The sequence below is a fragment of the Copidosoma floridanum genome, unplaced genomic scaffold, assembly GCF_036245765.1.
Source record: "Copidosoma floridanum isolate Cflo_tuat_1 unplaced genomic scaffold, Cflo_Japanese_pri ptg000019l, whole genome shotgun sequence".
Classification (NCBI taxonomy): Eukaryota; Metazoa; Arthropoda; class Insecta; order Hymenoptera; family Encyrtidae; genus Copidosoma; species Copidosoma floridanum.
In genome coordinates, this window is record NW_028321896.1 from 6,970,390 (window position 1) to 6,992,755 (window position 22,366).

Sequence of the window (22,366 nt, forward strand, 5' to 3'; positions counted from 1 at the left end):
AAGTTTTATGTTAAAATAAGGTTAATTATTGTGTAACGTGTACAGATTCACAGTCAATAAAAATATATTTTCAAGTAAGCCATTCATTCTAAGTAATGAATTCTAATTGTATCTCAAATCAATTAGTGAATTTGACTTGTAAATACTCAGGTAAATAAATACAAGCAAAAGTCTTCTTAAAATGTTTATTTTAAAATACAAAGTAATTCACTCTGCCTATATCTTTCAGTATAATAATATTTCTTCAAATACTGTATAGATTAAGTATCGGCATGTCTGGAGGAATCAGGGTAGAAAAAAAAAATCATCAGAACTCGGTGGACAAAACGATGTCTGTTTTTTTTTTTTTTTTCATTTTTAATGCGGTCTGACAATAGTAAGAAATATTTATGTACTGTGTTGCGAATAAGTTACATTATAATTCAATCGTTACAATCGATTATTTTTATTACTTCTTTCTTCCCTTCATATATACCTCAGCTTAAAATGTACATGCCCCCTTTCGAGATGACTCACAGTTCACATAAAAAAAAAGAGATGCAGGTATCGCGTTTTTATTTTCGTAGAAAATAATAAAACGTCGATGGCATGAAAAAAAACAAAGCCCATCCAGCGTTCATCACACTAAGATGCTCACTGTTGTGCTTTTACACATCATGGTCGTCTCAGTCGTTATCGTAGTCTTGTCAACGTCATCGTTATTATCATAAAATCACTATCACTATTATAGTCATCGTCCTCGTAGTCGTTGTCATCATTTAAATCGTCATCTCCATCATTGTCATTATGATATACATCATAATCACCATTATAATCACCATTATTATAATTATTACAATCATTTATCATCATCATCAGTGACATAATTATCATTATCATTGTCTACTGAATTGTGATTTACATTTGATAAATGGTTCCTTCTTAAATATCTCTTGGGGGGAGGGGGAGGCGGACGCGCGTGGGGCGCGCGCTTATACAAAGTTTTTTTGAGCGCATGCGAAGGCGCGCTTAAAGAAACGTCAACACGTCTGCTTGTTTCGCGTTTATACTTTGGTCATTTTGTTGCAAATGTTTACAATGTTCATAATCAGCCAGTCACGCATAAAATAGCAAAAAATTTTTTATTACATCGCCATTGTTCGTTTCTACCAACACGAGAGCGCGCTTGCTTTTTTTCCCTCTCGGTTGATTTCTTCAGAATTTTGCTTTTTTACGCTTGATTTTTTTGCATTTTCATATTTTTTTATTTTTTTATTTTTATTTTATAATATACACAATTTCTTCACGAATCAACGCAACACCATCAAATACTCAAAACTTAGCTTACACGACTAAGTAATAAAATTGTGCTAATAATTATTAAAATAAAAATTGACGTAAAAAGGATAGTCGGATAAAAAGTATGTTTCTACATATTATAATACCATCCAAAAGAATGAAAAAAAAAAATTTTTTTTTTATTTACTTGATTGGACAATACCACAGTTAAAGTCTTACGAGAGCAAAAAAATTATCGTCCTACATGATTTACGAAAACAGTCTACTTCTCACAAGAAGTACAAACGTAGTAAAAAGAGACACTGGTGTTATATGTATATTTTTTTTATTTATATATATATTTATAAATACCTGAATCGTGACTCGAGCTCTCCATTAAGTTAAAAACTTCAGGTCTTATTTTCGGTTATTAAATTAAAAGACAAGAACAAAATACATTTAAAAGTAATTGTAATAAAAATAGTTGAAAATAAGTCAATTGAGCATGGGAGGAATTGCCACCAGTTTGACGAGCGATAAATACACGCGCGTACGAATCTCAAAAATTAATATACACAGTCGCGTTAAGCTGCTATAATCAATCGAACACTATCCTCTAGAAGGCTAGGCTGCGCTAGTTTATTTTGTAAATATCATATGTATATATATATTTATATAAATGTATGTATATAATAATCAATTGCTGCGTGTTATTCCACTTTGTTTACTTTGTCTTTTTCAATATTTACAGTAGTTGACATTAAACAAAAGTGGCCGACGCTTCGTCATTTTCTTTGCTTTACTTCTACAATTGTATTTTAATCGTCTCTTGTACCATACGTATACAACACTGAATGAACGTAAAGTAGCAAGTATTAATAGTAAATTAATTATAATCAATCGTCAATTATATTGGATAATCGTTACAACCAAAAGACAAATTGCAAATCACTAAGGAAAAAAGAAGGGGGGGAGAGAAAGAGAGAGAAAGGGATCCTATTGTATTTATCGTTTTCAATATTTTGATTTACTCTTACGCTTTACTTCATATTTTCCCTTTTTCGCTCTCTCCCTCCCATCCACGCACGCCAACACATACTTACAAACGCGTACTCTTTTTTTTCTTCTCCCTTCCGTGACTCCTAAATTTCACTACACGATGTTTATGAAAAAACGTGTACGTATAAAACGCAAACGGATCACTAAAACATGTCTCGCTGATTGAAAACTTGTAAAAAAAGATTATGGTGTCCCTAAGCGACAATAACTTGGGCCCATTTGTAATCTTCGTTCTTGTTCGTTTTCTATCTTCATTTTGTGAGTCTTCGCCACGGCAGCAATGTACCGGGACAGAGAGAAATAGATGCTCGTGTTCTAGCGCTTATCGGCTTTCTTTTCTTTAGGGACGTGATCCACGTGTGGCTTCTTCCATCGCACGAACTTTGAGCTCGCGCTCGCGCTGTTGTCTAAAAAACACGGGCACATTTTTAAATCATTTATGGGCCTGTACGGCCATCCATACCTATTTTTCGATTTTAATTCACATTCCTCCTTCACAATCGTTCAAAAGAAAAAGTAAATGGCATTCCAGGTTTATTTTTTTTTTTTACAAACATCGAAGCACACCTAATTTACTAAAGATCAATGTTGAAAAAAGTGAAAAAAAAAAAAAAAAAAAAAAAATATACTATCTGTAACAAGGGTGCTTTTTTAAAAAGAATTTTCAATAGAATTGAAACGAATCACAACTACCAAGTTTTTATCAAATGATTCACAGTTTTATTTATCAAACATCAGTCGTCTATCGATTTATTGTCTACAATAAGGAACACAATTTTTAACATTCCTTTTCAACACTGTACAAAAATGTATTTGATTGTCATATTGATAAAAAAATCCAGCACTTACTCTGGTACATAAATAATATGTACAAAAAATTGATCAATTTCATTTGAAACACATTATAGTCGTAAAGACAATGTTTTCTTTGCCAAAAAAAAATAAATGTTCGATTTAATGCATGTGTATAACACAACGCCACGCGATATTGAATACAAAAATATTCAATTTTCCACACACAGTTTCAATTACAAATTTCATACTTCAAAATGTCTGTACATTGTGAATTGTATAAATATATTGTAAAAAATGATAAAAGTGTGTTTTGATTGAATTGAAAACCATTCATAAAAATTTCATTTTCGAACGAATGAATTATTTGATGCACGAACTTGTCTTTAATATATTGCTGTATGTTTTAAATACCACATACCTAGTTAAAACAGTGAAAATTCACTAAAAAAACTGTTTACAAACGCAAAAGAGGAAATAAAAAAAAATTAAAAAAAATTACCTCGACTAAAAAAAAAGTCACATCGCGTATCATAATATTGCATGCGGCAGAAGTAAGATACAATCAAAGCGCCTCATTCGCTAAAATTGGGCTCTCGCTAAATCTTGCACTCTTTTTTTTGTCCTCTCTCTCCCTCTCTTCTAAACTTTTTCGGTCAAGCCTGGATTCTCTCGCGACAGGTAGAAAGATCCACACGTATACGAAAAAATAAGAGGGGGAGGAGAAGAAGAGCCATCGAAGGATGGATCGAGGTGAAAGAAGAGAGGCAGAGGCAACGGAGAAAGAGAAGGGATGCCGCCATACAGGGTGCCAGTATACACATCAGATGTATGTATATATACGTAGTAAAGTGGCGGTGAAGAGTTCTTTTTGTTAGACGAACCTTATGTACTCCTCGTGGTGAGCGACGAGCGAGGCGTGGGGCGGGAAACGGTCGCGCTCGAGCATCAGGTGACGCTGTAGCTGCTCGTGGTGGGCGGCCATGTCGTAGGGCCTGCCAAGCAGCTCGGCCGGGTGTAGGGCGAGCGTTGGCTCGCGGCCCATCAAGCCTGGCCTCGGATAGTTGCCCCCAGCTGCTGCTGCTGCTCGTCCGTTCGTTGAACATCGAGGTGGGGTAGGGGGGAAAGGGTACATGAAACAAAAATCCAAAGAGCAGGGATGCCCGTACGTTAGAGTAAATCTACTATGCTAGATGCTGTGTGAGTAAGTTTTTTTTTTTCTTTTTTTTTTTTTTTTTTTTTTTTTTTTTTTCTTTCAGGCTACGGGTTAAGCAGGCAGTGTGACTGCGCCCTCAAGACAATAGGTCATTCTTTCAAGGTGAAAAAACTTAGACAAAAGATTAATGCGTTTTGCAGCAGGCTGCAGCTCGATATTGAGCATGACTGGAAGGTGATGCTTTTTTTTAGACGAAATGATTATATATTTCAATAAGGATTGAAAGACGATACACGAGTACGTTACAATGACTTCCTTGAAAGCTAATATTTGTGTTCCTACAACAACATTGATGCTTGAAACGCTAAATATTAATTTTTGAAAAAGAACATGTGTTAACGAGACATTGTATTGAAACACAATTGTACCGATATGTTATCGTAGGGTTAATGTTATTTCGGCTGTTAAAATTTACAATGCACATTACAAGAATGCATTTACTTTTCAAGCATCAACAATGTTAGCTTCAACCTAATTTTGCTAACACATAGAATCATTTGCAATTAATTTTGCACGTAACAAAAAAAAAAACAACAAAAAAAACACGATTCGATATGCGTTTCGTTTAGTTTTTTCCTTTCCGATTCACACGTATGAATAAACGTAATAATTATTATTGAAACTTGAATAACTTGTATTAATTGACGAAAAAAAAAAAACGAGTTTAGCTTTGCCTACCCAAAAATGCGCATACAGCAGTTCAATCTTTCAATCCTCATTTTGCAAGTCAAGTATCTTCAACATGTATGAAAAAAGAAGCGGGGGGGGGGGCAAAAGATTTATGAAAATGTCCCACTGATTAAACTCTTCAAAGCACACTGTCGGTGTGTCTGTGTTTGTTTGCATGAAAAAAAAAAAAAAAAAAAAAAAACGTCGTACCGGGCAGAGGGAATCCCGCGGCTGCCGCGGCCGCCTCCTGTTGCTGTTGCGCCGCCGCCGCCGCCGCTTGTTGCTGCTGTTGGGCTGCCGCCTGCTGCTGGCCCGGGTGCAGATGTAAGTGCGTATGGGCGTGAGTGTGGGCGTGCGTGTGAGCGTGGTACTCGGGCGAGATGCCGGCCATCTGGAGCCGCACCATCGGGTCCGTGGTGAGGGCCAGTCGTTCCGCGTCCAGTTGGCTGGCGTGGGGATGACCCGCTGCGGGGTGCGCCGCTCCTGAGGCCGAGGCCGGGCCCGCGCCTGCCGCCGCCGCCGCTGCTGCTCCCGCGGCTAAGCCTAAACCCGACATCGCCGCTTCGATCACAAACATACACTTCCGTCATTCGAACGTTGATTTTACGATTTGTTTTGTTTGTTTCTTTTCATTTTCTGTCGATTGTGATTGATTTTATGCTGCTTTCCCAATTGATTTTCAAGATGCCATGGATCCCGGTTTGGTGGTGTTAATTTTTTTTTTTTTTTTTTTTTTTTTTTTTTCCTCAACTGTTTCGACCCTTCACTTCACTGCTACATAATACGCGCGCAAACATTCAAGTGATAGCCTCGCAAAGTCTCGTTCATTCTATTTGAGATTTTCATAGCAAATCTTGACTTAGTAATACAAGTTTTTCAATCGATTTCAGAATGTTTGATTATTCTCATAAATTTACGTGCAACTAATGCTTGCATTGTTTTGTCATACATAAAGTGTTGCATGAAAAGTAAATCCACAAAATGTTATTTAAATTTGTTAGGTATATGTTTTAAAGTAAGGTGGTCAGTTGCATTGTTAGTTATTATGTATGTGTTGAATGTGTATTAAAAGTAGGATTGTGTAGATTGTGTTCGTTACAAAAACCATTACAGTAGGCAGTGAAGAGTCAAATAAGTTTGATTTTGAGTTGAAATGAAGACGAAAAATGAAAAAAAGATTTCACATTAAGCCACTACAGTTAGAAGAATGGACACTTAAAAAAATCTAAATAAGACACTTTCAAGTGGAATCTCTCAAAATTAAAAAAAAAAAAAAAAAAAAAAAAAACTACAGCAATTTTCAATTGTCTCTACTTAATGTAACACTACTAGCACATATAAAAACTAGATAAACAATGATAAAAGGGAAAAAAGTAAATTCTATTGCTTCAAACAAATGGCATGGAAAAAAAAATTTAAGTAAAAACAAAACTGCGTAAAAAAAAAAGAAAACAAGTCAAAGTAAAATGAGAGATAAATCTAGACAATTTAACTTTTAGAAGCAGATATTATAAGACTTACATATCCCTTATTGATGGCACTTACTTTTTTAGTAGCCTTTGATCTTCGTTATCAAAAAGTCATTCGTGAGTTTAGTTTTCAATTTTTTTTTCTCTTTCTTTTTCGTCGTTTTGTTTCAAACAAATCGTAAGTTAACGTTACATTGATTGATATAGGTATTTATTTTATCAACTATTGTCATCATTTATGTATATACCTACTATTGTGCTCCCTATGAAATCTCTTTGTTGTATGTTAATTTATCAAAAACCTCCCATTAACGGGGCTATGAAGTACGATAAGAGATGATGATTTGTCTAAATTAAGAAAAAAAAAAAGATAATTATTTACCTAGTCGCTCGAGCCGTTCCCTGTCCAACTGACTAGGCCCAGGTGGTACCGCGTACAGGCCAAACTGGTGCAAGCCTGCAGGCGGTGGACCACCCGGACCTGGAGGCGCGAGGCCACCTGAAGCCGCGTATCTCCTGTGGATTTCCAACCAGTGCGGATCTACCGGCCCAGCCATGGGACGAGGCGCACCTTTGAGAAGCTCCTCCTGGAAAATCATCGGATCGAACGTATTCTATAAGGGAATATAAAGTTATTTGGCTTTATATTATAATCTCAAATAAATTTCGTAATTTTCTAGTCGAATGATAAATGAAATGAAAAAAAAGAAGATAGAAAATAAAAAGATATGAAAAGTTGAATTGATATCAAGCTACCATTGTTGAAAGGATTATGTTGAATATCTCCCCTTGTAATTATGATTGTGATTTTTTTTGTGTTATATGAATTACAGTGTTAGATTTTCAAAAGATGATACCATAATTATGTGTTAGATTGTGCCTTATACCTGAAGTTTATAGTACAGGAGAACTTGTCAAAAATAGTTGAAAAATTATTGAAAATGTAATCATATACATATGTAAGTGAGCATTATTAGATTACGAAAATACTGTTAGATGAGTTTGGTGCTGGTTAATTATAAAATTAAAATAAACTATGACTTACATTTTGGAAAATGCTATTGATTGTGTACTTTTGAAACTATAATAAAAAAATTTTTAGTTTTTATAATGCCTTTCGAAAAATTTTTGTTTGATTTATTTATTATTATTTTTTTTAACAGTAGACTCTTCGAAATCAAAAATGCAAATTTTAATATTATAAAACACCCAGATACAGGAAGAGACGTTAAATTTTACATTTACCATTATATTTTTAAGTTACAGCAATTCTCAAAGTTTACTTATTTATCAAACGGAAAAATCAACACCCAACGTTGACAGCATGGTGAATATTATGACTTTTATAATCCAACAAAATAAAATAAAGGCGTTCCGTAAATTCACATGTGCGAACATAGTAGACGGAAACCGCATACACATATTATGTGTATTACGGAAAAAAAACAATGAAATTAATGGCCAAACGCACCTTGAGCCGATCGTTGAGCTCGCGTTCCCTAAGCTCCCGGATCTCCCGTTCTCTCTTCTCGCGCTCCAAGTGTTCGAGTTCCATCCTCTCTCTGGCCGTGCCGTACATGTAATGCAGCATCGGATCGCCGGGTCCCGTGGGATGCCTCGCGGGCGAGAAGGCCGCGTGAGGCCTCGCGTACTCCGAGAGTTGCCTCAGCGCAGGCGTGTCCGAATAGGCAGCCGCGGCCGCAGCAGCAGCAGCAGCGGCTGCACCCGGACGCGTCGCGTACCTATCGTACGGTGAAACGACGGGCTCTAGGTGACCACGGCTCGGTGGCTTGCACGACCCATCCGACTGCTTATCCGGTGTGCTCATCTTTCTCGCCTGTTGTTGCTGTTGCTGCTGCTGCTGTTGTTGTTGCTGCTGTTGTTGATGATGCTGCTGCTGTTGGTGTTGGTGCTGCTGATGCTGTTGCTGCTGGTGCTGCTGGTGCTGCTGCTGCTGCTGTTGTTGTTGTTGCGCCTGTTGCTGGGCTTGTTGTTGCGCTTGCTGCGCCGCCCGATCGCGCTCTTCACGCTCGCGCTCGGCCTGCTTGCGCAAGCGCTCGTCGCGTTTGCGCTGCAGCTTCGAGTCCGGCACGGGCTTGAATAGGAGGTCGGTACGGGCGCAGGAGTTGTCGCCTCGATTCCAGTGGCGCAGGAATATCGCAGACTGCGAACGGTGACACTCTGTGTCCTCGAGCTTGAGCTCGGGTGTGGGCCCGCGGGGGCTAGGCAAGGGGTCCTCGGACTCGGATTCCATGGACTCGGGCTCGATTTTGGGCTCGGCCGGCAGTTGTCCGAGCTGAACCGACTGGTGGACTCCCATTCCCGGCCTGTGGTGGTGCTGCTGGTGCATCGCGCTCACCGAGGAACTCAGACACGGGGCCGAGGACACGAGCGGGCTCGGCTTGTTCGCGCTCCTCGAGCTCTGATGCGAGTGCTGCGAGTGACTGTGTGAACTGTGCGAGCTGTGCGACGACGATATCGTGAGCAGCTTGTCGTGATGGAGGGTCGTTGCCTGGTGATGCATGGACGAAGACGAGTGATGGTGGTGGGTGGCAATCAGGTTCTCGCACTCCTCGCGCGTCGATACCGACGAGGTGGTGCTCGAGTGGTGAGCCGTCATCATGGTCGTTGCCTCGCTGCGCTGGGGCGACGGCGGTGGTATGGCGTGGGGCACGGGCCCGTAAGGATAGGCGGGGAACGCGGGATAACCGTGCACGGTTGGATAACCGGGGTAAGCGTGAGGATGATACGGATGCATCGCCGCGAACAGGGAGTGCGGCATAAGCGGATGATGCGGGTGGAACGGATGGGCCATGTGCGGACTCGTCTGTTGCACAGGATGCATCACTGGCTGCGGTATCGACGTTGGGGGCGGGGGAAGGCTGGGCTGCGGCGAGGCCGCGATCGACTGCAATTGCGAGACCTGCTGCGGAGGCTGCTGATTGGAGGACGAAGACGACGAGGACGAGTGCTTGCTTGGGGTCGGCGGCTTGCCACCGCTACTTTCTCTACCCACAACAGCATCTGGGTCTTTTTTGATGTTTTCTATGCTCGGACCTTGAGTCGGACGTGGTACATTAGAATCGATAGCCTACGCCCAAGAATAAAATGAAGTATAAAAAAAATCCATTTATCTTACCTGGAAAATTGGTCTGGAAACCAGGAATCTTGACCTCTTTGAGACTCTGAAGTGGATCGGGCTCCGGATGGATAATCTCTTGCTTGATTTTCAAGTTCTGAGGCTCCATAGGCGGCGTCCCGGCTAGACTGTAAAGTGGCCCCGGCCTATCACTCGGTATCATTGGCGGCGGTGGCTGGATCGGCTGGAACATGTTGAGCGGCTCAGGTCTCGTCTGAGACAGGGGAGGCAGAGGTGGCGGCAGCTGCTGGTGTTGTTCCAATTGTTCCCTGTCGTCGCGCTCCAATTGTCCTAATCTATCCAGAGGCATTCTGTCTGGCGGCAACCTATCCGACATTCTACTGTCCTGTATCCTGTCCTGCATGCGCTCCTGCTGCAACCGATCTTGCATCCGGTCTGGCTGGATTCTATCGACTATCCGGTCGGTTATTCGGTCCGGCGGTAGTCTGTCTCGCAACCTCTCAGGAGGCATTCGACTATCTTCGGACAACATACGCTCGGAAATGGTTCGCTCCTGGTGCAGAATCGTGAGCCCGAGAGGTTGTGGCGAACTGGACATGGGTGGCGGTGGTGGTGGCTGCAGTTGCGGTGGTAAACCGCTCGCCGTCAGACTCTGTATGTTGAGATTAAGCGGCGGTGGCCCAGACAGCGTGGGCATGACCAGATTCGTTGGCACCGGTAGCGTCGGCGGCGGTGGCGGAGGCGGCGCACTCGTCGACATGTTTTCCGGGTGCGTTTGACTAAGATCTCTCGGTGTGGCTTGCAGGAGGCTTGGTGGGGGTGGCGGAGGCACTTGCAGGCCTTGCGGGATTTGAAGACTCTGGGCCGAGAGGTTTTGAGGCACGCTTTGAAGGGCTGAGGTGATCGAGGTGGGTCCGGTGTACTGCATGTTCAGTGGATGCGACTGATTGGTAGTACTCGAAGGCACTAGGGGCATCGTGGCGGGCCCCGAGACTATCGCCGCCGCGGAATGAGGTATCGGAGGTAAGCCCGGGGGACACAGACCGCTTGACGAATTGTTCATCGATTGCGACAGGTTGCGCGGCATGCTTTGAGCCAACTCGCTGACGGAAAGGGGCTGCGAGGTACTGTGCGCCATCTGCGGCTGCTGATTTGGCCCGGGGCCTGGGGTATTATGCTGTTGATCTCGCTGCAATTGCTGCTGCTGCTGCTGTAAGTCGACGATATCCTCTTTTACGGGCGGAGACGCGGACCTGCTGTCCATGGGCACGGGCATGGCCAGCGGCATAGGCAGAGTCATTGTCATCGGCATTGACATGGATTCCAGTTTTATCGGTATAGGTTCTAACTTGAGGGGAAGCGGCTCCAATTTTAACGGATGGGGTTCTAGTTTGATCGGATGGGGCTCTAGTTTTATGGGATGGGGTTGATTCAGCGGCAAGGGCATGTCCTCCATCGGCTCTTTCATGTCCTTTGGCTCGTCCAGCAACGGCTTCTTGTCGATGAGGCTTTCGCGTGCGTGGATGACGGGAACCGATATCGGTAGACTCTGAATCAGGGGCTGCGACTGTGGCAGTGGCACCTGCACTTGCAGCGACGTCGTTGGCGGCAGCGGAGGCTGCTGCTGCACCACAGGTTGAATTTGAGGTTGCTGAGGCGGCAGTGGCGGTGAAATGGGAGTGGTTATGAGCGTCGGAGGCTCGCAAGGCTCCTCGGACGGCGTCGTCGCCGGGCTCATCACTGGATTATTGTCGGGCGGCAGGCCACCCGTGGTAGGAGGACCGGAGCTGCTGCTACTGCTACTCGCTGTTACCACCACGGGAACACCGGCCTGACTACTGCTCGCACTACTGCTGTCTGGGGCATCTGCCTCGGCCTCCCGCTCCGGCTCGTCTATTAAGGAATTGCTGTCAGTGGTCAGCGACTCCGAGGGACTTTCGGGCCTTTCGCCGGTGCGCTTGCGCTTCTGCATGTCCTTGTCTTCCTCTGATTCGTCCGGCACCAAGCGCTTCTGGCCTTTCTTCGGAGTTTCAGGCTTGCTGGAAGACTTGGACTTTTTGGGCTTCTCGCTCGACTGCTGCATTGTTGACGGCGTTTGCTGGGACTGCTGAGATATTTGCTTCTCCTGGTCGGGAGTATCGGTACCGCCGACTCTACGTGGTCGCGAGGGTCGTGTCTCTTTGGCGGTTTTGTTGCGCGTTCGCATTCTACCAGGGCTATCGGGTGACTCAGCCGGCACGGGCCGGAAGAGATAGGGTGGTGCTGGTGGCAGCTCGCCCGTCTTCTTCAGGTGTGCTCGGCATTCCGCGCAGAGAACTAGTCTGTCTTTACCGGTGACCTGATAGTGGGAGAGAAACATATTAAGAACAAATAATCATACGCACAACTTGAGTAACGAGCACGTATCTACGAATGATGCTACTACTAACCTGATAGTCCTTGGAGCTACTGGAGAAGCAATGCTGGCATGCGTGGCTGACGCCGTTGGTATTGGTGTCACGCGAGTCGCTGTCCTCCTCGGAGTTGTCGTCCTCGGTAACAGAACTCACCTCGCCAGCGGTAGGATTGCTGTTTGAGGAGCCTGTAGCTCCGGAACCGGCGCCAGCGGCACCGTTACTACTGCTCTCGGATTCCGTGGCAGCGGGAGTGTGGTCCCTGGCGGTGCTTGTCGCACTCGGCGCCGTTTCGCTAGTTGGCGTCGTCGCGTTCTGCTGATCCTCCTTGGGCGTGCCGGCACGCGAGTTGCGCGTGTTACGAATACGACGCAGCGAGCCCTGGCGTCTTCTTCGATGTGGCCGGTTGTTGTTCGCTGCGGGTGTCTTTTTCCACAAATAGTAGAACTCGACGAGTTCCGGCTTTGGAGGAAAAAAAAAAAAAAATTAAAGGCTGTCTTAATTTTAACATACACAATGAAACCACTCAATGAAAGACATTTTCATGAATTTTTATCTGCTCGAATTGCTATCACTGTCACTGTGTCTCGCTTCACTTTAATGATATTATCGTCAAATTATGAAAAATATTACTCTGAAAAGTGTAACCAGCTGTTCATACAAAGACTGTAATCAACGCAAGTTGTTACAAATGTTCAACGTTATTTTTTTCTGTTTGAATCGACATTGCTATTAATAAAAATGAGGCATATACTCGCAAGAGTATTACGTTGAAAAACGATGTCAAATCGTTGTTTTTATTTATTCTTGGAACATCAACATTTTCATTTATTTCCAAGATTTTCAATATTGCTTCAGCTTTAACGAATTTTTGTCATAGTTTAAAAACGTTTGTAAAAAACGAACTTGTAAGTAGCCGCAAACAGCTTTGTTTTCTAATAGGGTAAACTTTTAAGCAAAGAGAATGTTCTTGCAAATAAGTTATTGAGAGAAATGCCTAATTTGCAAGAATCAACAGACACTTAAATCCTCATTGGGTGAAAAATGTCAATCTGTTTTCCGTAATAATCAAACATACACGAGATGACAAAAAATCACTGCCACCCCCCCCCCACACCAAAAAAGACCCAATGTTAATTTGATACATCACAGAGAAATGAAAACAATGTATACATACGTGTGCACATGAGTATAAATGTAATCAAGCAGTCGATAAGACTCTCTTGGTAATTAATTTCATTCGGACTCAACAATCGTTTGACAGACCAGTATTAATGAGAGCTATTAGCATTTTTACACATACTTATGTACTCGCACGGTCGATTTTGTAATGCATACATCACGTATAGTTTAAATACCACAAAAGAGTAGACACAGGTAAGTTGGACGCGATAAAAAAAGTTGAGCAAAGCAAAGGCAAAATAATAATTACCGTATCTTTGTGCGGCAAGAGATCCTTCCTAATGCGAGTAAAGTTTTTTCCAAATTGTCTAAGGCCTTTGACGAAACGTTTCTGCACGGAACGAAGAAAAAGACAAACAACGTGTGTTAAACAGGACGTATAGAATACATAATAAGTACAAGCAATTGTGTACTATTATATTACTCACAGTTTCCTCTTCGGACCATTTCTTGTCGATACCTTTGGGCACTGCACACTTGTAGAGGGCTTGTAATGCTCGACCTGCGTCATATCCAGAATCGTGGAGAGTGTCAAGGGCATTGATGGTGGTGTCGTCGCGGGATGCTGCCACACAACCGTCGGGGGATCCTCCATCACACATGCCAGCAAACGCGGCGACGGAGCGTGCCGCTCTCAGGTACATCAGCAGGTCCATGTCCAGGGTCATTTCTGGGATCCATCTTAGCTCCTCGCGCTCCTTGGCGAACTCGGGATCAGGAAGCAGCTCTCCGGGAGGGATACCCGGCCGATAATCAGGCAAGTGGGCCTGGCAAGAAACCAAGTCCTGGATCAAAAACCCGTGATTGTGCGCCCTGTTAGCTCATCCTCTGCCGATCAAAACACTTTTTACGTACACGCCTAAACTCCGGCTTGCTCTGGTCTACTCCTCATCGTTTCGATATACTTATCAGAGTTTGTACCAATTTAGGAAATAGTTCAAACACCGATTGATTGGAAAAAAAAAAAACACGCTTTACATTTTACTCGCGCACAAACGAGGAAAACCCATGACAAGTATACGCGCACAAGAGTCGTGAATAATAATACAACTGTAGAGGCCGAGTCGTAAAACAAACGTACTCAGCTTAGCATTAAAAGACGTATGAAAACAAAGAAGGAAAAAAAAAAAAAAAAAAAAAAAAAAAACTCTCGTTACAATGTTATTAAAATCAATAATCGTAACATCAAACGCGAGGTATACATAAGCATACAATAAGACGAAGAAACGGAGCACACGCACCGCACAAAGTTGACTCTCGCGACTGATCAAATAAACGCGCCGTCACTTTATTAATCCACAAATTTACGCGTCTAATTGTCTTTACACACACGCTCGATTACACGCGATTTACAGCCCATGTATAAATATACCCGTGCGCGGCACAAGACTACGGTTTACAATCGTGATACCCAATTTACCTATACGTATACAGAGACACAACAAACATCACTTGTCGATAAGTCGACCAAGTGCCATCGCGAAGTTGCCGATGAGTAAGTATTGACGCTTGCTCGCGCAAGACACGAAAATTCAATCAAACATCGCGAAGAAGCTGATGCAAGCAATCACATTTTCTCTCTCTCTCTCTCCACTCAAAACGAGAGAGAGAGAGAGATGCCAACGCATTGAGTATAGTTATATATAAAAGTTTGTAACCAACAACAGTAAGCCTGGAGTTATACAGATGAGTAAGTATAAACTGCCGGCGTGTACATACATTTGTTGAAGTAGTGGTAGTAGAGCATAGCTAAAAGTGGCAAGGAAGTTGTGTTTTGTTCTTTCTTTCTTTCTTCGTTTCCTTGTTTTTGCAGATAAGAAAAACAAGAAAAAAAAGATTTCTCTTTCTCTCTCTCTCACACACACACACACACACACACACACTCACGTACATATATAAGAGTGAGTAATTAATATTAAAAAAAAAAAAAAAAATCAGCAAACCTGATGCGATGGACCAACCCGTATCTCGCCCTGGGTGCCGGCTGACATCTCCCCCTCCTCCGAAGCTCCGCCGTCCTTCTCCAGCGTTCCGATTGGCTGTTGTATTGCTTTCTGAACAAAATTCTACCATTCACCTCCTGGGCCAAACACACAAGTACATCAAACAAATTAATCAATCCATAAAGCATTTGTTGTTGTTGTTGTTGTGAAAACTTACAATTATAATTTTATAACAAAAAAAAAAAAAAAAAAAAAAAAAATTAGCGGCGTTGGCTCAGTGGTAAGCGTGCTTGCTTCTGATACAACGCTGTTCTAGGGGTCGTGGGTTCGATTCCCGGTGAGTGCAGATTTTTTCAAAAAACTGTTTTCACCGGAAAAAGTTCCTATGTAACCCCGGCTGTTTCGGGGCGGGTTTTTCCGTGGAATTTTCCTTCAGAGTAATTCCAGGGTTTTTTCCTTGCTCCACAGGTCTTCGGGCCTGGGTGAATGCGAAACAGTGTTAGGGCCTAATAGGTAGGGATTAGTGGGCCCGATGCCAGGCAGGGATCGCCGGCCTTACCGGCGAGGAGTGGCCCCTGAAACATGGGGCTTCTCCGGGGATGCTAATTAGCCTGGATTCGATGCTTCGGACCCAGGCTACACAGTGGCGAGTTGACCCGATGCACTTCCCCCCGGTGCAGAGAGTGTCAGCTTAACTGACAAGGTGTGTTACACCGGAGATACTTCCACTGTGCCCATGGTATGATTTGTATGGTATAAATTAAAAAGAGAGGATTTAATGGGTGTGGCAATACACCCCCACACATAGGTGGTGAGTGGGTGGCCCCGGCGACTGGGCCAATAGGCTGTCGCGGTAACCCGATATAAAAAAAAAAAAAAAAAAAAAAAAAAAAAAAACAAAAAAAAAAAAAAAAAAAAAAAAAAAAAAAAAAAAAAAAGAACGAACGAACGAACGAATGAATGAACGAACACGATCGAGCACGTACGTAGTACGTGATAATACTAGTGACATATATATTATAATGTAAGAAAACGAGGAGGAGGAGGAGGCTATTATCTACACGTGATTAGAAAATAAGAAAATAATATGTGAGTATGAGACATGGCCTCTGTTATCAGCATTCGACAGTACGATAACGTCGATAACACAGCCGGGGTAACGATATAAGCAATAATCGTATTATAATCATCATCGTTACAAATGTGTCATAACAAGCGTAATCGAGCACTTGTGGGTATATACGTAATGTCTCTCTCGGCTAATTAACAGATCGATGATAAAAAAAAAAAATAAATAAAAGAAAAAAAAAAAAAAAACAGCGAGCAAAACAAAAGAAGACACTTACACAACACCAAAGAGAGTGTGAGAGTTAACTCGGGGCATAATTAAATAATTATCGCAGTGTGCACACACGGCGCGCCGGCGTTGACGAACAACTCGCCGTAACGGCTATAATGTATATGTAGTGCGGAGCCCGTGTCGTACAGGGGAGTCCTACCCCCCCCCCTTCCGCCCACTATAGGCGTTGTTGTTGCATGGAGCATCTTTCAACTGATATACGTGGACCCCCCCTGCACTGTGGCTCTATATATGCTGGAAAAAGCCTGTATTGTATATACACACATCAGAAAGAAAGAGAGCAAGGGTATTGTGTGTATATGTACATGACATATAAGGGAAGGCGACGAGGAGGGAAGATATGGCTCCTTATGAGCGGGCTACATATATATATATATATATATATATATATGTACACGGGGAGCAGAGCTATGAGTTCGGTTCCTCCCCCTCCTCCTCTTCCTTGCCAACTGGTTTTCCGGCAGACGCATTTGTCTCAATATCTCCTATGCCGCCACCGGTGTTGCAGCTTTCTCGCCTATACATGGCTCTCCTCCTCCCCTTGCGGTGTGCGAGCAGTGCGAGTAAGTATATGCATGGATGTATATCGGAGCAAAGAAAAGCTCAACCCCCAAAAAATCTCCCAGTTCACAATATATGTATGCGCTAAGAGAAAAAACACACGCACTCTCTATAAATAGGATCAGTCATTTCAACGCACATGAACGGCATCGCTTACTTCGTCCAAAATCCCCAAGTTAGGTGTAAAAAAAAAAAAAAAAAAAAAAGTGCCAAGTTAAGTATCGATCGATCCTCTGCAAGACACAAGCGAGTATTTCAAATTAAGGTACGTATAATAACGTTCGAATATCAAGTGCAAGCAGATGGGGCCCTTTATATATATAGTAGGCAATAAAACTGCGCTCCTAGCCAGGCCCACGTTACAGCCTGATTAGATTTCTGATCAGGCACACGAGTACGGACCTGATCGGAAATCCGACTAGGCTGCACTGGGGCCCAACCTATAGGATGTAGCATTATTGCCCATCGTGATACATGCCCCCCCCCCCCATTACAGCTTAGTGAAACGTTTGACCCGCAAAAGAGAGAGAGAGAGAGATATAAGAAGTCAATAAGTACTACTTGCTCGTGTTCAAAATAAGTTTGACTTGTACTCGCCAGCGTTTAAGTTGTGCACATGTTCATTATGCGTGCAAAAATATAGTGTTTCGATGAGTACGCTTTTTATCACAAGCGCGTATAGTGTGTGTGTGTGTGTGTGTGTGTGTAATAAAAGTATATTGAGCGGCGTATATGCGATAACTGTGGCGGAACAAGAGGGATATATTATGTACTTGTAGACACCAACATGCAACGATTAGCGAGGAGGAGGAGGAAGAGGAGGAGGCCATGACATCTCAGCGAGAGCTACGCGATACACCTTATAATAACAACGTATACTTTTAACAGAGCGCGAGCGAGCAAGTGGTGCACGCTCCATGGAATTAAGGAAAGGAAAGTGCAAGCGTCGATGCCGAGGGGTTAAATATATATATATAGGTAGGTATATGATATTACGTGACAAATGCCGTTGTCGGCTATATAAGCGGCAGCTGCAGCGAAAAGGAGAGCGAAAGAGCATGAAAGCAATCCTCTCTCTCTCTCTCTACATGTGTTTCACGGAGAATCGGTGCTAAACGAGCGTGTAAATATGCGTGTGGAAAAGCCTGCTCATCACCACCCTGTAACGTGTGCGTCTATGATACGTAATATTTCCACCTTCCACCTGCGTGTCACAACAACACCTATACATATCACACAAGATAACTAAGGACTATAAGGATGTAGGTTGGCACAAGAGGAGCCCACAACTTGGCGGCCGTGGAAGGATAAGAGCTCCGAAATTATACACACACACACACACGTGTATAAGTATAATATGTATCGGCCCATCGCTGCTACCGCGAGAGAGGAGGCGCATCGACACATCCTCTCTCTCTTTCTCCACAAAACTTTTCTCCTGCATCCTTCTCACCCTTCCTCCTCGCAGTCGAGCGGCAGAGCAGGCTCCCCTTTTTCTTTTTATCATCTCCCGACAGCTCCCAATGTACTGGGTGTATATATAATACATACCGTCCGAAACGCGAGACCGACGACACGGACACGCCAGATAGGTATGTGCCAGGGACGAAGGTATATAACGTAAGTGTATATATATACACATGGTATAAGAAGTCGATTCTCCTAATCGGCGCAAAGTGTCCGCGCGTGTCTACGCGGAAACGGAGCTAACTTCGAATGTTAGCCCGCGAGTGTATATAGAAGTATAAGTACACGGGTAGGTATTATTTATACATTGACACAAGGAGCTGCATATGTCCAACACCGACCAACCTCCCGCCTGTCCGACCATTCGTCGACGACGTGTGCCCCGTTTGGGATTGGAGTCGAATGGTTTGGATGGCTCTCTGCAGGCTGCGGTGGCCTGGCGGCAAGGAAAAAAAAGGAGCGAGAGAGACACAAATAAAGGGGGAACACGAAAGGCCATGCGAGGGAAGGACCATGGGACGGCAGGGACGAGGTTTATTCCATGTATATACATATACCTACATGGTTAAAGAGCTAGCGTGTGTTTGTATGTGTGTGTATGTCGCGGACGCGCCGCGCACACACACACATTTTTGCCTCGCGCTCTCTCTTGTACCTTGTACTCTTTGAGATGTTCGATACTAAAAAAGAAAGGAAGTATCAGTTTAATTGTTTACCAAGAGATTATTTCAATACATTCTAACGTTGTTAAGCTTGAAACTGTCAACAACTCTTTGTCGAAGGAATGCCCGAAGAGTAACATATTCAACTGTTATCCACTCGATATAACTATAGTTGGACGGTCAAGGCAGCAGAGAATTCGAATTTCGAAGATTACCTAATATTTAAATGGATCAACGGTAAGTACGAAGAGCTTATAGTAGTGGAGCAGCGTTGGCACTTGTACCGCCGTCGTTGATTAGTTAAAGATTCAATTTATGTGAATCTGAACTTTTGTTTTATTTCATTCCCAGTTAACGGAAATAGAGGACCAAAGAATGTAATATTATGGATATCTCTACTATTATATCTCTATCTAGTTTGTGTGAATATTAATCACTCTTAATGGTTTATACAAAGGTTTGGTAAACCAACATACTGAGTACACATCACAGAAAGTACACCCTCAATTGCATCCTGTGAACTCCAAAGTGAGGTGGCCTATTCCTCTGATCGGTATTATCCAATATGTGCATATGCACCACCAATTAGATTAATACGATTTCGCGCGCGGGCCGACAAAGAGAAAGAGGGAGAGAGAGTTAAGTATAGTTGCACATTTGGAAAGGAGTATCATCGCCGGTCGGAGTTGAGTTGCCGCTGTCACTTTCGCAGATGTACTTAACGCCAACCGCTGGCTGTGTTAGTAGTTTTACACTTAGTATACTCGACTTGGTAGCTCGGAGCCGATTATCCGGCTGTGTGATGTTGCTCATCTCTGTTTAATACCTACCCGCCACCCCCTTCTTCTATCTCCCTTGCTCCGATCGTAAAGACCCGCAAGAGAGCGCGGCTACTTAATACATAGCTACAGCAACATAATCTATTAGCTGAGTAAATACAGCTTGATATCTCGGTGGAACTTGGATATTGGTGCGACGCAACGGGACCTCACATTATAATCGTCTCTCTGGACGTACGTAAAAACCGAAAAAAAAAAAAAAAATCTATTCGGAGCACGCACTTCGGGAGAGAGAGATAGAGAGAGAAGACTAGGCTAGCCATCGGATCGGATCAGCCCAGAGAGCGATCGAGTCACAAAAAAGTGGGCACGCGCACGCTTTGGCCCTGTCCTCCCCTTCCTTCCTTGCCACTCTTCTCCATATCGTCCCCCAACCCCGTATTTCAATGCTCTTCTCTCTCTTTTCTACACTTACACGTTTGTGTGTGTGTGTGTGTGTGTTATCCATCCTACAACTTTCGTCACAGATGAAGCTGCGGCCTGCACTCTTTTCTTTCAATGATGCACGACCACATATAAGTATTATCAGATGTATATTATGACGGGGAGAGAAAACTCTCTCTGTCACCATCGCCCGTACTCTAATCACCCATGCTATTTACAACACACACACACACACATTTACACGGATTCGTTCATGGACACAACAAATATGTGTATTCATCAGAGGCAGACGCACGCACCAAACGTATAAATGTACTAATAGCAGCAGCAAGGAGGAGGAGGAGCAGCAACGGAGAGCAATAAAGAAGAATAAGAAGCACATAAGCGTAATAAAGGCGCACACTGCTCATTCTTTCTTTCTTTCTTTCGCTCACTACTTTACGCTCTCTCGCTCTCACTCTCTCTTTTTGTATGCTCTGTGTACTCTCGCGCGTATACTTGTGTATGTATCTTTCTCTCTCTCTCTCTCTCTCTCTCCCTCTTTTCTGATGTACTCTACTACTGGCGCTTGGGGAGAGCAGCGACGAGCAGTCAAGGAGAAAATTAAAGGTATAGCAGTTGATGTTGATGCAGATAATGATGATAATAATGAGGATTAGGGAGATTATACATATATATATATATAAAAAAAAACAAAAAAAAAACAAACAAACAAAATTTACAAGTATACGGTAAAGATGATGTTGGGGGGGTGATAATGAGGGCCGACTTACCCGAGCTCGCGAAAGAAAGCAAGCAACAGTGCCCTCGGTATCCCCTCAGCAGCTATTCCACCAGCTACAACAGCAGCACGTCCGAGAGCAGGTACGACGGCGCGCTTCTCGCATGATTGTCGTCGTCGTCACCGCTCTCGCCGACCTTCTCGTCCTTGTCCGGACGTTTCGGAGCACTGGTCTGCCGGCCAGGTGCGGTACCGGGGCACTTCTGCCGGCACCGCTGTACAGCAGCCCTGTTCCACAACCCGACTCGCACCTCTCGAGCCGCCTTGGAGGGCTGTCGCTACAGCCAAAATTTGGACACAACGACGACGACGATTTCTGCTGCAGCAGCAGGAATAACTCGCACGCTGCACTCGCGTTAAATAACGATGGTGATGACGGGGAGGATGATGGTGCACTTGGACACTCGCGACGGCGGCGGCGGCGGCGTCGTCGACGGCCGACGGGCCACGCAACGGACCGGAGCTCTGCGGAGACGCAGCTCCGCGGCTCGCACTGCGGCAACGCTACTGGCTCCAGGTTACGGGGCGCGCGGCACTGCTCGCGAAGAAAAAAAAACTACGCACTATTGTTATTAAAACTACACCGATGTAAAAAAAAAAAAAATAAAATAAATAAAAGTAATTATGTAGGAACTGAGGCAAGGCTGCGCCCACCGAGCAGTCTTTCGGACTATCGCCTCGGCTCTTGTCGTCCTTCGTCCTCGTAGCCGTCCTCGTCGACGTCCCCTGGGTTTAGCAGCGCCAGCAGCACCCACGACACCCAAACGCCGCCATCTTGTGTGCTGCGCGACTGGCGCGCGCCCGTACGACTGTTGTGTGTGCCAATGTGTGCGATGATGCGAGAGAGTGAGAAAGAGAGAGTAAAATAAGCAGCAGCACAGCAGATCGAGTGTGTGTCTACTACTCTCTCATCGGTCGCAGGAGAGAGAGTCTGTCTCTCGCAACCGTCTCTTTTTAACTCCTCGGCTGCACCACCGACAGTACCGACACCGTCCCCGTGGTACAGGGGACACACATGTATAGCCAAACCCCAAAGCCGATGCCGCGTGTGCGACGTGCGTATACACACTCACACCGACCGACACGTGGTGGTGGGCACACTGGGCCTTTTCATTTTCAATCTTCTCTTCTTTTCATCCATATAGGCATACTTATTGTAATCCTTATGGGCATAGGTAAATATATACCTACGTACACCTAAAACGCTCCGGATCGGACCCGACCGTTTTTTG

General features: G+C 43.9%; 1 protein-coding gene across 7 annotated transcripts; it reads right to left on the bottom strand.

The window, feature by feature from the left end:
- Positions 1 to 183: 183 nt before the first annotated feature.
- Positions 184 to 21,938, bottom strand: LOC106635872 (uncharacterized). Of its 7 annotated transcripts, none has more exons than XM_089593285.1 (12): positions 21,127 to 21,938; positions 15,081 to 15,217; positions 13,566 to 13,904; positions 13,388 to 13,468; positions 11,992 to 12,417; positions 9,602 to 11,900; positions 7,934 to 9,519; positions 7,508 to 7,543; positions 6,845 to 7,049; positions 5,204 to 5,554; positions 3,993 to 4,185; positions 184 to 2,723 (listed from the first exon to the last, which is right to left on the bottom strand). In XM_089593285.1, the coding sequence occupies exons 2-12, from the start codon at positions 15,126 to 15,128 to the stop codon at positions 2,657 to 2,659; spliced, it is 5,631 nt and encodes a 1,876-aa protein (XP_089449411.1). In that variant the 5' UTR covers positions 15,129 to 15,217; positions 21,127 to 21,938; the 3' UTR covers positions 184 to 2,656. The 7 variants fall into 7 exon arrangements, with proteins under 7 accessions (XP_089449411.1, XP_089449408.1, XP_089449410.1 ...); XM_089593282.1 differs by having other exon boundaries at positions 3,993 to 4,191; positions 6,845 to 7,076; XM_089593284.1 differs by having other exon boundaries at positions 3,993 to 4,191; positions 13,566 to 13,922.
- Positions 21,939 to 22,366: the final 428 nt, after the last annotated feature.

Bases quoted from the DNA above. Each gene is read 5' to 3' on its own strand.
- LOC106635872 (XM_089593281.1), bottom strand. From the start codon at position 15,128: ATGTCAGCCGGCACCCAGGGCGAGATACGGGTTGGTCCATCGCATCAG. The intron at 12,418-13,387 runs GTAATTATTATT...TTTCCTCCAAAG, and splicing joins TCTTGCCGCACAAAGATACG to CCGGAACTCGTCGAGTTCTA. The intron at 9,520-9,601 runs GTAAGATAAATG...GTCCGACTCAAG, and splicing joins TTTCCAGACCAATTTTCCAG to GTCCGAGCATAGAAAACATC.